This window comes from Microtus ochrogaster, linkage group LG1, assembly GCF_000317375.1.
Source record: "Microtus ochrogaster isolate Prairie Vole_2 linkage group LG1, MicOch1.0, whole genome shotgun sequence".
NCBI classification, from domain to species: domain Eukaryota; kingdom Metazoa; phylum Chordata; class Mammalia; order Rodentia; family Cricetidae; genus Microtus; species Microtus ochrogaster.
In genome coordinates, this window is record NC_022027.1 from 42,457,422 (window position 1) to 42,471,503 (window position 14,082).

Consider the following 14,082-nt stretch of genomic DNA (forward strand, 5'->3'; position numbering starts at 1 on the left):
TACAGAGCTACAGTATTGAAAACAGCTTGGTATTGGTATAAAAACAGAGAAGTCGACCAATGGAATCGTATAGAAGACCCAGATTTTAACCCACAAACCTATGAACACCTCATTTTTGATAAAGGAACCATTTGCCTTTTTCAACTTGATGTTGAAGTCAACCCTAATTCTACATAGAAGCAAGCTTTGTTGGCTATAACATGGCTTGGGGATTCAAGAAGACATGGATTATGTCTGTTTTACTCACTAAGATGTTCTTATCACCAAGTAAAATATTAAGAACCAAGTTATTCTAAATGAACAATTAATGAGACATGTAACTGTGTGATTGCCCATGAGAAACTCAGTTGTCTGTTCTAGTTAAGCTGTTAGGCCCCTAGTAGTGCCTCTAGTAACTACAGAGATACCCTAGTACAACCAAAGGGTCCTGTGCTCCTCTTAATGACTTGTAAGTAGACATTTTGCACTTCTTCATGGAAAAGCACGGGGTTTAATGCTCAGTCCTTATACCGGCTAGAGGAGACACTTAGGACATTGGATGACCAAATAATGGTGATCACACTTTTGCAATTGTTGACAGAGGTTTCTGTCCCGCCTGGTCCTGCAGCCATTCTGTCCCAAAGAAACACACAGAGGTCTACATTAAATATAAACTGGTTTGCCTAGTAGCTCAGGCTTCTTATTAACCTTTATAAATTATATTAGCCGATAATTCTTGTCTGTGTTAGCCACGTGGCTTGGTACCTTTCTCAGCAATGCAGTCACATCTTGCTCTGTATCTGGGTGATGGCTGCATACTGACCTTTCCTCCTAGCAGAATTCTCCTTTTCTCGTCTCCCCACCTCTACTTCCTGCATGGTCACCCTGCCTATACTTCTTGCCTAGCTACTGGCCAATCAATGTTTTATTAAACAAGTACAAGAAACAAATCTTTACACGGTAAAACCATTGTCCCACAGCAAGCAGTGAAGACATTTCTCACATCGAGGAATGTTCCAGCACTAGTCCAAAAAAAGATGCTTTCTTAGACAAAGCCTATGCAGCCTTCAGTTCCTATATACCATCTCCGGGCTTTACTGTGAATTGTAATAACTGATTGTGATCATGAGTTAGAACTTGTAATCTCCTGATAGATTTGTACCATTCTCAGGTTACTTAATGGGATTTCTATTTGTGGCGGTTTGAATAATAGTGTACCCCATAGGTTCATATATTTGAATACTTAGTCACCAGGAAATGGAACTATTTAAAAGGAGTCTAAGGACTAGGAGGTGTGGCCTTGTTGTGATTGGAGGAAGCATGTAACTGAAGGTGGGCTTTGAGGTTTCAAAAGCCCATGCCAGGCCCAGTCTCTTTATTCCTGCCTACAAATCAGCATCTAGATCTCTCAGATACTTCTCTACAACCACGCTTGCCTGTGTGCTACAGTGATGATAATGGACTAGCCTCTGAAACTATAAGCAAACCCCAAGTAAATGCCTTCTTTTACAATAGTTGCCTTCATCATGGTGTCTCTTCTCAGCAATAGAACTGACTAAGACTAAGACACTATTGTTTTATTTATTACTTATATCACTGCTTTCCAGATAAACTGAGTTCTAGTTCATTGTGGAATATTTGCCTACATTTTATTCTTATACAAATGTCTCTCATGCTGCACGTAGGACAAAGGTTATGTCCTGATTGAGTGATATCTTCTATGTCTGGCCATTGGATAATTTGTTGACAAATTGTTAGTAAATATCAAATTCTTTTTCCCTTCAAACATATGAACTGCCATGTTTATCTAGTACTAAATAATTCTTTGGTTTTTTTTTTATTTTTCCAGGCAAGAAAACTGATCAGTGATTTTGCCATTATCTTGTCTATTCTCATATTCTGTGTAATAGATGCCCTAGTAGGTGTGGACACTCCAAAATTAATTGTGCCAAGCGAGTTCAAGGTAAGTGAATGTCTCCCTTTTGCTTCTTCCTCAAACCCTTTGGCTTTTTCTCTTATCCCCTGATGTAGTTTATTGTGAATTGACTTCAGTTAGTTTTGCATAATTAGCCTTTTTCCCTTCAGAGTAATCCTTTTTAGGCTCATTTATAGTTAGTCTAGTTTCTTTGCTAAAATTAAATGCCACAGTTAGGATCAAATTCAGACTTTGTACATTACTGAATTTTATTTTAAAATAGCATATAGCATGAACTAATTCTGCCTTATATGTTTTAGAATATTTCAGATACTCTTTTAGAACCAATTGGCCTGATTCATATAGCAGTTCTGAGAAGTACATACTTCTGTTTTATAAACCACATGCTCACAAACACTAAGAAAAGCGACCATCACATCTTAAGTAGTGGGGGGAAGCTGTGAAGGTAGAATTCAAGCCTTCATGTTCTAACTTGAAGGTCTTTTTCTCCTACCTGCCAGGAACACTTATGAAGTTTGTTACAAAGAGGACAGAAGAATTATGTATTTTCTGGATTTACTGTGTGTGTATGTGTACATATATATATATATATGTATACATACATGATGTATATATGTGTATAATATATAAAATTTACATGTCAGTTGTTCATAGTTATATTTCTATGTAGTTTTCCATTGCAAAATTATAACCTATTTTCTAGAACAATCCTTAGTCTGTTCTCCACCACTGATATAATAATGTCAAACATTATTAAGCTGATGGCAGTTTTATATAACTAGCTAATGAGAAAGGGATATGCACATGTACACACATACAAAACAGAGAATATCTTTGGCATAATATCATATTCACTAGCAAACATAAATTCTAGTTAATATAATAAGTAATGCATTTACTCCAGTATTTTCTAAATGTTTGCTTGGAGCCAGACTCCATCCTGGGGGAGTCAAAGTGCTTTAATAAGCAAGATGAACTATCTTAATGTTTTGTCCTACAAGCTCACAATGTGTGGTATAGGTAGCGTGAAGATGGGTTTTGTTTCGATGATGGAGTTTTGAGTAAGAGGAAAGGGAACATACAGTCAGGGTTTGTGTTTATGCCTGTAAGCCTGGCACTCAGGAGACTGAGGCAGGAGAATTTCTGTAAGTTCAAGGCCAGTCTGTATTACATAGGCAATTCCTGGCCAGCCTAGACTGTAGAAGAAGACCCTGTGTCAAAAGGAGGTGGGGGGGGGGAGGAGAGAAAAGAAAGGAAGGAAGAAAGAAAAAGAAAGACAGGAGAAACAAATTTATAAGTGGTGTTATATTTATATTTATATGCTTTTCTTAAAGTAGGAAATAACAGAACTTTTTCTTTCTGTTAACAGGCATATATGATCTAATGAAAGTAGAAAAATGTCAATCTTTTTCTCGTTTTCTGAAACAGTTCTGGGGATTTAATCACTTCTAGATAATTATCACTTGTAAAATAAGAGTTCCAAATGTTTCAATTAGTTTAGTTATACCATGTAAATAGTCTTATATATTATGAAGCCAGTTTTTGGCAAAAGTAGAAACAAGTGTTCGGTGCTAAAATTCAAACAGAATTTGTGGTGGCTTTGTAGTTTTATTACCTTTTCATAGGATATTACATTTGGGGTTTTCTTCTGTGTTTCTTAATGTTAGAATTTTGTGTTTTCCATCTGATGCCATATCTCAACTAGTTTAATGTATTTAAAATGTCAGCCTCTGCTTTCTCAATAGCCCATCTTTTTCATTTTCTTTCCTTTAGCGATCATCTCCAAAATAACACCTTTTGGGAAGATTTCTGTTAAATAATCTTTTCCTCCAGATTATAGCTGTTTCTACTTTTTAATATGTTGACCCTCCAAACCCTGAATATTTTTTAACCATGTAGCATATATGAACATTGTTCTGAAAAAGTTTCTCTTTGCTTTCAGCCAACAAGTCCTAACAGGGGCTGGTTTGTCCCGCCATTTGGAGGAAACCCCTGGTGGGTGTGCCTTGCCGCTGCTATCCCGGCTCTGTTAGTCACCATTCTGATTTTCATGGACCAGCAAATCACAGCTGTGATTGTGAACAGGAAAGAACATAAGCTCAAGGTAAGCGTCCATGAAAATGGGGATCTCTGCCTTCTGCTGTTTTCTTCATTCTTGATAATATCTACTGATTCAAAACCAACTGGGCTTTATTGAGAGTTCTTCAATAATGAGAACTCATCAAAGATCCATTTGTTGACAAGGTCCTTGGTGCAGCAGCTCAGGACACACTTTCTTCAATATGAGGAATACATTTCAACTTGTATTTCTGTCACTATTGAAGAAAGGGTGTATGCAACAGTTGCCCCACTTCTGATTTGGGAGTGGTAACCACCTTCCTGAAGACGTGGTAATCAAAGATTTAATTAAGGCTCCTGCTCTCTGTTAAATAAACTCAGTATCTTTTTTTTTTTTCCAAGAACTTTATAGGGACTAGGAAGTGGGTAGCTAGGTAAATAGAGTGCTTATGTACATTGCAAGGCCCTAGGTTCCTTTCCCACTACTGTACACACTAAAAAGTTGATTGCCTCTGTTGGGAGTCTAATGTGACTATTTGAAACATGTAGACAGTCTATAATGACCAGGTCAGATCAGAGTAGTTGATCTCTTTAATCACATAAATCTTAGTGCTGGAGAATGAGCAAAGATTTATTGTTAAAGATTTTTCAGATGTGCAGTTACAAGCCGTTGGTAAGTCTTCATACTCCACTCCCTTTCCTTAAAAGATTCATCTTAGAATCCTAAAGATCATAAATCTTAAAGATCATCTTAGAATCAGTAAAGATCATAAAGAATGGAGAAAAGTTTTTATTCTTATATTTTAAGTTTGCAAACATTAGTTGATTGACATTGTCATAGGCCCAAAGAATGTTTCAGTGGTATAGGATATCTTTCAAGAGAGCTGCATAAATTGTTACTATATTAGATAAATTTTATCCATATTTGATGATATTTTAGGTCACTGTAGGTCACAAATAATTTCAAAAATACCATGTAGGGGATGAGAGAGGAATAATAAAAGTAAAAAGGATTAAAATTTAATGGTTACTGACCATGAATCAGGTTATTTTCTAAGCACTTCATATTATATATTAACTCATTACCTTTTCGGAATCTTTTTAATGTAAGAGAAACCTGAAAATGTATTAGAATCATACCCAGAGGCAGGAAAGTACATTGCGCAGAATGAATTTAGCAAAGGATTGGCCGAAGGGAATATCCAGAGAGAATAAGAGCATTTGAGTATAGAAACACACCAGGCAGATACATAAACCAGAGAGATGATAAACCATTTACTTAGAACTACAGATGAGGGCGAGGGAGAAATAAATCTCATAACTCATAAAACTTGGAATAGAAGCGAACTCCGGTAAAGAGGAGCTGTTTCCATTTTGAAGGTTTCAGGGGAAAGAAAGCAATGATGAACTCCACAGTATGTGAGTCATTCCTGAAGTGGTCTGGGAAGGTGGGGGTAAGGACTCCCGGTGAAAGCCTAGCCTGTGCAGTTGTTGACTTCCCTGGCACAGAGGGTCACCACGAGGAAATCTTCCTGCACAGTTGCTGAAGTCCTAAGGAAGATAGTGATAAGGGATGCAGCGATTTCCTGGTGTATTCAGAGAGGTGGAAGGGTAGAAGGAAGACTGGCCTGTATTTCAGTGGAAGGAAAATACGGAAGCATGAGAATTACTGGTGAATTCTGAACTAATGCTGGAGGTCAGAAAGCAGAATTTTATAGAACGAAATCTTGATGTGGTCACTGATATAAAATACTGCACTGATTCTGAATTATCAGTGGGGGAACAGTGGAATATTCAGTTGGAAACTCCCATTAACATAACTGTATATGTATTGTACACCATGAATAGATAAGGTGCCACATTTTCCATTTGAAGACTGTTGTTTAACTGCTAACGTGTGTATGCCTTGCTTCCACAGCAGAACGGCAACCCATTTGTCAGGCTTTTAGTGAATGCTTTACAGTATCCAATTCTGAGTCTCCTATCCTACTCTGTTAATTCTATAAGGAACACAGTGGAGGACAAGTCTTTCTTGCCATCTTGTTTTGATTTATATTTATATATGTGTGCCTGTGAGAGTGTATATCACATGTGTGTGAGTGCCTGTCGAGCTCAAAAGAGAGCACTGGATTCCCTAGAGTTGAAATTACAGGCAGTTTTGGGCCACTTGATAGGGTTCTGGGAACTGAACCTTGGATCTGCTGGAAGAGGAGGATGAGAAGCTCTTAACCACTGAGCCATCTCTCCAGATCCTCAAAACTTGTTTGTAAAATCTGAAAGTTCATTAAATTCTTCTCTGCCCAAGCAATTCATTTGTCAAAGGTTGGGGGCAGAAGCACGGGGATGGCATGTTTCTTTATGCGGTTGTTTCCCATAGGGAACATTTAAAAATTATTAAAATATTGTTGTATGAAAAACTTTACAACTGAATTTTATAACAAGACTATCACAAGAGTTTAAGTACGGTTGACTAGAAACAAGTGAAATATTTGTTTATTAGCTAGACTATTAATTTTTATTAATGTCCTTCGGACATCTTTGCAGATATATTGGCAGAGATCACATGTAAATACAGACAGGTTCTAATATCTGATACCGACTACATACAATCATTTGATTAATAGCATTAATTTTATAGTGTAAAATACATCACAGTTATCCTCAGCCATGCGGCAAGTTAGATGTCAGCCTTGACTTCAAAAGTCAAGTAAAGAATTTATTTTATTCTAGAGGAGCTTTTATTTGCTTTAGGGAGGCATTTAATCATGTTACTAACAGGAGAAAATCATTTTTGCTTATCCTTAGAAAAATATATTTATTACTATTGAAAGTTTCAGACATATAAAAGGTAAGTACAATGATAGAGTAGTCCCAGATATTCTTTTATTATCAACTTGTGGCCACTACTGTGTTACTTGGGCTCCATATTCTTCTCTGTATGATGCTTTAAAGGAAGTCTGGGCGGCTTGCTGCATTCCCATAAATAATATATGGTATGAATTTCCAAAGGGAAGATCTCTTCAGAACGTAGCTACTGTTTGTAAGGCTGAAAATACTAACAAAATCACTATCCTCTGAGTTTTCAGTAAATATTATTTCCAAAGGTTTTATAAAGGTAGCAAACTAGAAGTTGTTGTGTGTGGATGCATGGGCTCCTCATCTGTGTGAAGGCGCTCATGCAAGCCAGAGGGCAACCTTGGCTGTATTGTGCCCACCTTGTTTTTTGAGACAGGGCCTATTGTTTGCCTAAACTCACCCAGCAAGGGTAGGCTGGCTAGTTAACATACCCCGGGATCATCTGTCTGCCTCCACAATACTGAGCCTGAATTCCATCATGCCTTCTTCATGTGGCTTCTAGGACTTCAACTCAGGTCCTCATTCTTGTATGAGAAGCGTGTTGCCAGCCCAATATAATAAACTTTAACGATATAGATTATTTGTTTAAATCTGGATCCAAATGGCATTTGCACACTTGTCATTTTAAAACATTTATAAACTTTTAGTCTATAGATTTCCCCCTCTGATCCTCTGTTTTTCTTTCTTTTTAGTTTTTTTCAGAACAATAAGGTTGTTTGTTGCTCTTTCTATAACATCACTTTTTCATTGACAAACCATTGAACACCTTAGTGTGGCTTTTAATGCAACAACAGAAATGGCCTGTTACTAGTTTTTATTCCATGGATTTCCTGGTTCTGTAGGGCAGTTCTTGCTGATGTCTCTCTTGGAATTGAAGCTAAATAGTATTGGGTGGTGTCACCTGAAATCTCAGTGGTGCTGGTTGTCCATGGTTACTTCTTCACTCGTGTATGTGACTTATATGTTCAATGTATTGTTTTCCCATGAGTTGTCTGCTTCCTCTGTGTCCATTTTCCTCCATGCAGCATGCTCATGCACTATTGCACACTATACATAGTCTCGCATACTACCCCACTGCATCGCTTCTTAGCCTCCAGGGCTTTTCTATAGGGTTTGAACATCTCACAGCATGGTATTTATACTTGTTCCATGGCAACTGATTTCCATGAGTTAAGACATGCAAGATAGAAAAAAACAAACAAACAAAAAACAAAACAAAAAAATTCCTGGTTATACCTGCAGCTGTCAGCTTTGCTTCCTGACCTGACCATAGTCAGTTAACTAAAGAAGTCACAGTCACTCCTATGGGGATGTAGAGGGAATCCATCTTTGAATGTAGAATGGTAAAGCCATGTTAAGAACAAAGACAGCAGCACATTACACGGGGGATATTTCCCAGCCATTTTTAGAAAATAAATTTTTAAAGATATCAATCTTTATTAGTGATGGCTTTCCCGCATAGGGTCATATACTGGTCTTCAGCATTTTCTTTAAATGGTCACTGGATTTGGAAACATGGCAAAGTATAGATTTGATATTATAAGTAAACTATTCATGACATATATTATTTATCTGCATATCCATCCATCTCTCTGTCTGTGTCCATTCATCCCTTAGTACATGCACACAGATGCACATCCACAGGGAGGAAAGCACGAAACACTTTAAACTGTTTTTAGCTTGGGCTTTTCCAGGCCACATAGGTAATGTGAATTCCAGTCACAAAGTCAACTGCAGGTTTATGCTTCAGAATGTCCTTGGAGATTCTTTTTTCATTTGGCAGGATGCTCATTGGCAAGACTGAGAGAAGCCTGACTCCCCATTGACTTCTTTAATATTGGGAGGGTCTGAGTGTTAGTTTAGTTTACGGTAAGGCTGAATATAGACTTGGACTAATGCATTTTTAATCTGAAAATACTGGAAACCCACTTTAAATTTTAATCTGTCACCGGCAAAATTTGGCTGGATACATTTGGAGATACATTTCTATTAATGCTCATCACATTTTCTTATTGATAATTTAGAATTAAATGCATTTAGAATTGATACACTTTATAGGGATTTTATTTCCCTAGACCTTGTAGGAAACATTAGAAACTAGAGAATGTGTTTGCCTTTAAAATGAGATACGGGTATACAAAAATGAGTTTCTGCCCCTTTTAGAATTGTTTACTTGAAACTGCTCTTTCTCATGATGATGGTAATGGTGTGGATGCCAGGCATTTGCCACAAATCCAACACCACCAGTTGACATTTCATCATGAATCAAAGGCTTTGCACTCTGGAAATGGTTTTGTTCTCATTCTGCTGGGCAGTGAGAGCTGTGGAATACCCAAATTGGAGATTCTGCCTGAAACTGTAAAAGACACTAAATGTTCTCACTACAGGCTCTGAACTCAATTCAGAAGAAAAACCTGAGGCAGCATAGCAGTGGGGGCACTGCAGTGTTGAGAGCCGCACACTTGGGGCGGCGTTTGCTTTGGTTCTGTGTCAAGAGACTCTGGCAGTCTGTCCCGCTGAAATGACATCCACCTCGCCACTGTGCTAAACAACCCCACACTGAGCTGGCAACACCAAGACTCGTGGCTTTTGGGGCCATTTTGGCTAGTTACACCCTTTGTCCTTCCTGCAGAGTACTCAAAAGCAAACCGAGTTCATCACGGTCAGGCTGGAGCAGAGCCAGCTTCAGACTGCAAAACCAGAGAGATGTCTCCCACAATGGTGACTTCAAGAGCTGTTTGTCGGAGGCAGAAATCATTTAGAAACATTATCTAGAGAAAGATATCATATAATCCTGGCAGTCACTTTCCTGTAACATACTTTGTGGTGAAACCTTTAAAATAATGATATTTTCATGGTTTGTTTTTAATTTAAAAAAAAAAAACTTCCAAACTTCACCTAGCTCTGTATTCTTTGTATCAGTCCTTGTTATCATAATCTTGAATTTAGCACTCTTATTTCAAGCTCAAATTTTGTAATAGTTCAGCCAGTGAAGCATCATAACCAACCTCCCTCACAACCTCGGCCATCTAAACTTTCGCCTCTTGACTATCTGTTTCTCCCGCCTGACATATAAAGAACCTTGTCAAACAATGGCAACCTAGATTTCAAGCACTTGGTTACAAGTGCCAGCCATTGCTCTGCTTAAATGGTTTGTGGTTTCTTGATTCTCACAGTTCTGCTGCTGCTGTGGGCTGGAAGATCAATTTCTCACTCCTCGGTCATCGCTCTTCATCAAAAGTGGTTCCATCCAAAGCATTTCTAAATATAAAACCCCCAGTGTCACCTTGCTTCACCCCAGTGTAATTCTTATTGCCCTTGCTTTTTGTTTTTTCTTAGTGATTTATATTATTCTGTGCCAGTGGTCACATGATAGCTCCTTCAGGGCTTTGTGCAATTACTTCATCCCTACTTCTCAGCCAAAAGAGTTTCAGAGTAAGCCCCACGGTTTATTCCTCTTGCAACCTTTTCTGTGGCCCACCAAAATTCTCCATAGCCTCAATAAACACACGTAACTGAAATGCTTTATTATCTTAGTCATGTAGTTCCTAGCTTTATGATACAGGGTGTGAGATAAGAACTGAAGAACCTGCAAGTCATCCCCACTCCCATCAAATGGCTTCTTACATGGTCTTTAGCCATATTTAGATGAGCCACCCCGAAACACTCCATCTTCTTAGTTTTTAGGGTCTCTTCCAAATTCACGTGAATTTCTGTGTAGAGTCCATTTAAATTTCATGCCAGGCTGAGCCCTCTTATCCATCTCATCTGCTACCTCTTGGTGGGAAATTCTTAGCACCCCAAATCCCGTGAGCTCCTAGCATGGTGAGTGCTTGCCCCATGTCTGTGTTTTCTTTCCAGTTCTTCCTCTCTTGTCATCCTTGCACCACACCGAAGTGTTAAGCCTCTAGTCCTTTTCTCTCTTTTCTATTTTGATTTATGTGGACTTAGTCTTCAATGATTGGGTTTTTTTTGTTCTGTATTAGCGAGGGATATGCAGTATCCAAGAGACGGTTTCTTGTTTTGTGCTGAAAATACTTTGCCGTTTCAGAAGCTGGAGTCTCCTTTGGGTTTATAGTCATGAAGTCAAGGACATTTTTAGATTGCTTCTTATATACAGAGCACTTGTGCTGGATACTGAAGGTAAAACTGTTTTAATATCTGTTCTATTCCCAGAAGGAAGTGTCAAGGTTAGCACTCACCTACCTTGAGCTCACTCTGTGTCTTGCACCGAATCACTTGTTAGTGCCTTCCTCCAGCTAGTCACCTGCATTCTCTGTAAGAATTGGTTTCATCTTACTCATTGTTTAATTGAGCACGGGGCCTAGTACAGAATAAGTGTTTAGTAAATGTGTATCCAATAACAGTTTGCCACACAGAAGCCCCAGCATGAGGAGGAGTCTGATGTATCAGGAGGCAGAGAGCCAGCCAACAGGACAAGTGACTCCAGTCGAGATCAAAGGGAGTGGGTTCAGATCGCACAACACAAGTTCTGTCAGCCTCAGCGTCCGTGACAGTTGGAGCAATGCTGTTGGCAGTGGCTGTATTGTGTCCTGAGAGCCATTTGTCAGTATGTCTGGGCTCTGTCCAGGGTAGCCTCTTCTCTCAAATTGTGATACTCAACGTCTCCAGACACTGCTAGACACTGACAAGAGTGCGGACTGGCCAATAGTTATAGAAATAAAAATGTCCATGCATATCCTTAGAGATGGTTTTATTCTGTTTAGTTTTCACTATTATTGTATTTTACGTGAAAACTGGAAGCCATGGAACAGTCTTGATTAGGACAGAGTCATATTGATTAAGAGGTGTGAAGATTAGCCTGTGAAGAGAGCCCATTGTGAAGGGGCAGGAGTAGCATCCTGTGATAATGACAGCCTGGAGGGCTGAAGGATGCTGGTTCCTGTGGAGGAAAGGGGGATTTGAGTTGAGACTCAACTTGATGGACTTTAACATATGTTAAGTTGGGCAAAGAATACAAGTTTGAAGAATTGCATTTGAAACGCTCACACTAAGGAAGGTTGGGAGAATTGAGTGAAATGAGGCTGCTATATAATCCAAGAGAATATAGAAAAACCAGTAGCAAAGAGAGATGGTAAGGAGCAGATAAGTTTTTATGCTATTTTTGAATATTTCTATTTCCTGTCCTCCTTCCAGTTTTTAGATAAGGGGTGGCAGTATTGGCACATTATTTTATTTCCATTCAAACTGAGCCTTTCAAATGCTTCTAGCTAAGGGGTGCCTTTGGGAGAGCCTTGTTTCCATGTGTCTCTGAGCTGATTGTGAGTGTGGCTTCTCTAATGCAAGTGTTGGCTTTAAAGAGTTTATGGCAGTAGCTTGGGGGCAAAGCTTTTACCATCTTTTCAATATTGTGCCTCTAGACTTTAGTGTATGGAGGACATTGACCTAGACATAGTAAGTTGTGAATGTAAGTAAACCTTGCATGTTGATATTTGACAAAATAAATTCATTAGGCATACAGAGAGAGAGAGAGAGAGAGGGAGGGAGGGAGGGAGGGAGGGAGGGAATATCTCATTGTCTTTAAACTACTAGGAAATATGAAAGCCAGTGTCAGTCTTCTATCTGTAAAGACTATGCCAAGGAGAAAAGTGGAACTTATGGCAGGCAGATATTAACACGAGGAGTGACACAAAAGGCATTAATGAGGGAAGCACACTGAAGGATTCTCATGTGTGGTGTTGGTGTAGAATTCAAGGGGAACATGGGTCAGGAAACATGGGCTGGAGACATTGGTTCTCATACCAAAGGCCAGGTCCTAAATGGCCCTGCGGTAGTATCGTAGACATGAACACTGGTAGGGGAAGGCAATTCTCAATGTACAGAGTCCAGCCACCTCCGTCTTCATAAACGCAATATCCTCAATGAACTGTGGCATCTGCCTCCTAACTGGTTCTGCTGGCCTTGCTCCTATTCAATCTGTTCATAACACAATAGCCACAGTGCTTAGATCATAGCAGTCAGATCACTCTGCGGCTGAAAGTCCTCCAGTGGTATCCCGTCTTATGCCTGATGCAAGCCAAAGATATTCTGACTCCTCTTGGGGCTTACTACCAAGTAAGATGCTTTCAAAATGTATGTTGTTCATTGCTGTCCCACACAATAGGAAGGCAAATACATGAGAGCAGGATTCTTCATATTTGTTCACAGACGTATCAGCAGTAGCTAGAATCATGCCAGGTACTAGGGTACCAGTGAATTATTTGTTGAGAAAATGAATTTGATTGAGATCTCAAATATATCATGATGCTCACTTCTTTGGTCATTATAGAATACATTTATGTCACCCTACCCCATATGTGCCTTCTTTTCTTCTGCCTTACTCCACTTCCAATTCACATATTTATGCATTCCTATAGCAAAATGATTCTATACATGTATGAGTGAATGTCTGTCCGCAGTCAAACCTGGCTTTTTGAGACCATGCCTCAGCCGTGCCTGCTCTCCTGCCTGCTGTGCATTCTCTGGGAATCTGGACCTTGTGTGCGAGCCGTGAATAAACGTGGCAATGCTGTTTGAGGAGAGCGGTGTTCTGACAAACTGTAACAGGATCCCAATGATAACACCCTCTGGGTTGGTGGTGTAAAGCACATCCCCACTCTCCGGGGTTAGCCTCTCTATTCTCTTGGATCAGCCATGGACTGACTCTTGGTACCACTCCCTTCATGCTGTGCAGATGGGCAGCTCTAGTGTCCTCGGCTCCGCAGGGGGATGAGCCTTTGATTTCTTCATAAATAGAGCAGAGAAATATAACCACAGAAAAACACTGGGGACATGATGAACAGTATTTATCTAGTGAGTAAAGGAGCTAGACCTTTCGTTGCGTTGTCTGCCCGTCCAGTCAGTAAATGTTATTGAGACCACAGGGTGGTCTATTTTGATTGAGGGAGTATTCTTTACTTTGACGATGGTGGCTAGTAAGTGGTTAAATGGCTATGCTCAGACTATGAGAAATGAGAGATGGTTAGCTACAGGCCATCTCAGGATTGTGTAAGGTATCTTCATATACACATAGTAGCACTGTAAGTAGCAGCCTGCTAAGGATTGTCCCACAGAGAGGATGGTCTGTTGCTTTGCAAGCTCTGGTCATGATACCTTCACAGTCGCTACCACACTGGCCATGGCCTCCCTCAGTGAGCACACACCATGTCCCATGTCGCAGCTACACCCTTGGAAGTTGCTACCAGGTCCTTTGCTGTGGTTCCCTCACCAAATGGTCCCAGGAACTCTCCAGA

General features: G+C 39.5%; 1 protein-coding gene across 2 annotated transcripts in view; it reads left to right on the plus strand.

Annotated features, from left to right (window-relative positions):
* Slc4a4 (solute carrier family 4 member 4) overlaps window positions 1-14,082 on the plus strand; it is a 329,959-nt gene that overhangs the window by 288,467 nt on the left and 27,410 nt on the right. For both annotated transcript variants that reach the window (XM_013350885.2, XM_005359460.2), the window contains exons 17-18: window positions 1,829-1,942; window positions 3,858-4,019. In XM_013350885.2, the coding sequence (XP_013206339.1) occupies window positions 1,829-1,942; window positions 3,858-4,019 (276 nt within the window). The remainder of the gene's footprint in view (window positions 1-1,828; window positions 1,943-3,857; window positions 4,020-14,082) is intronic.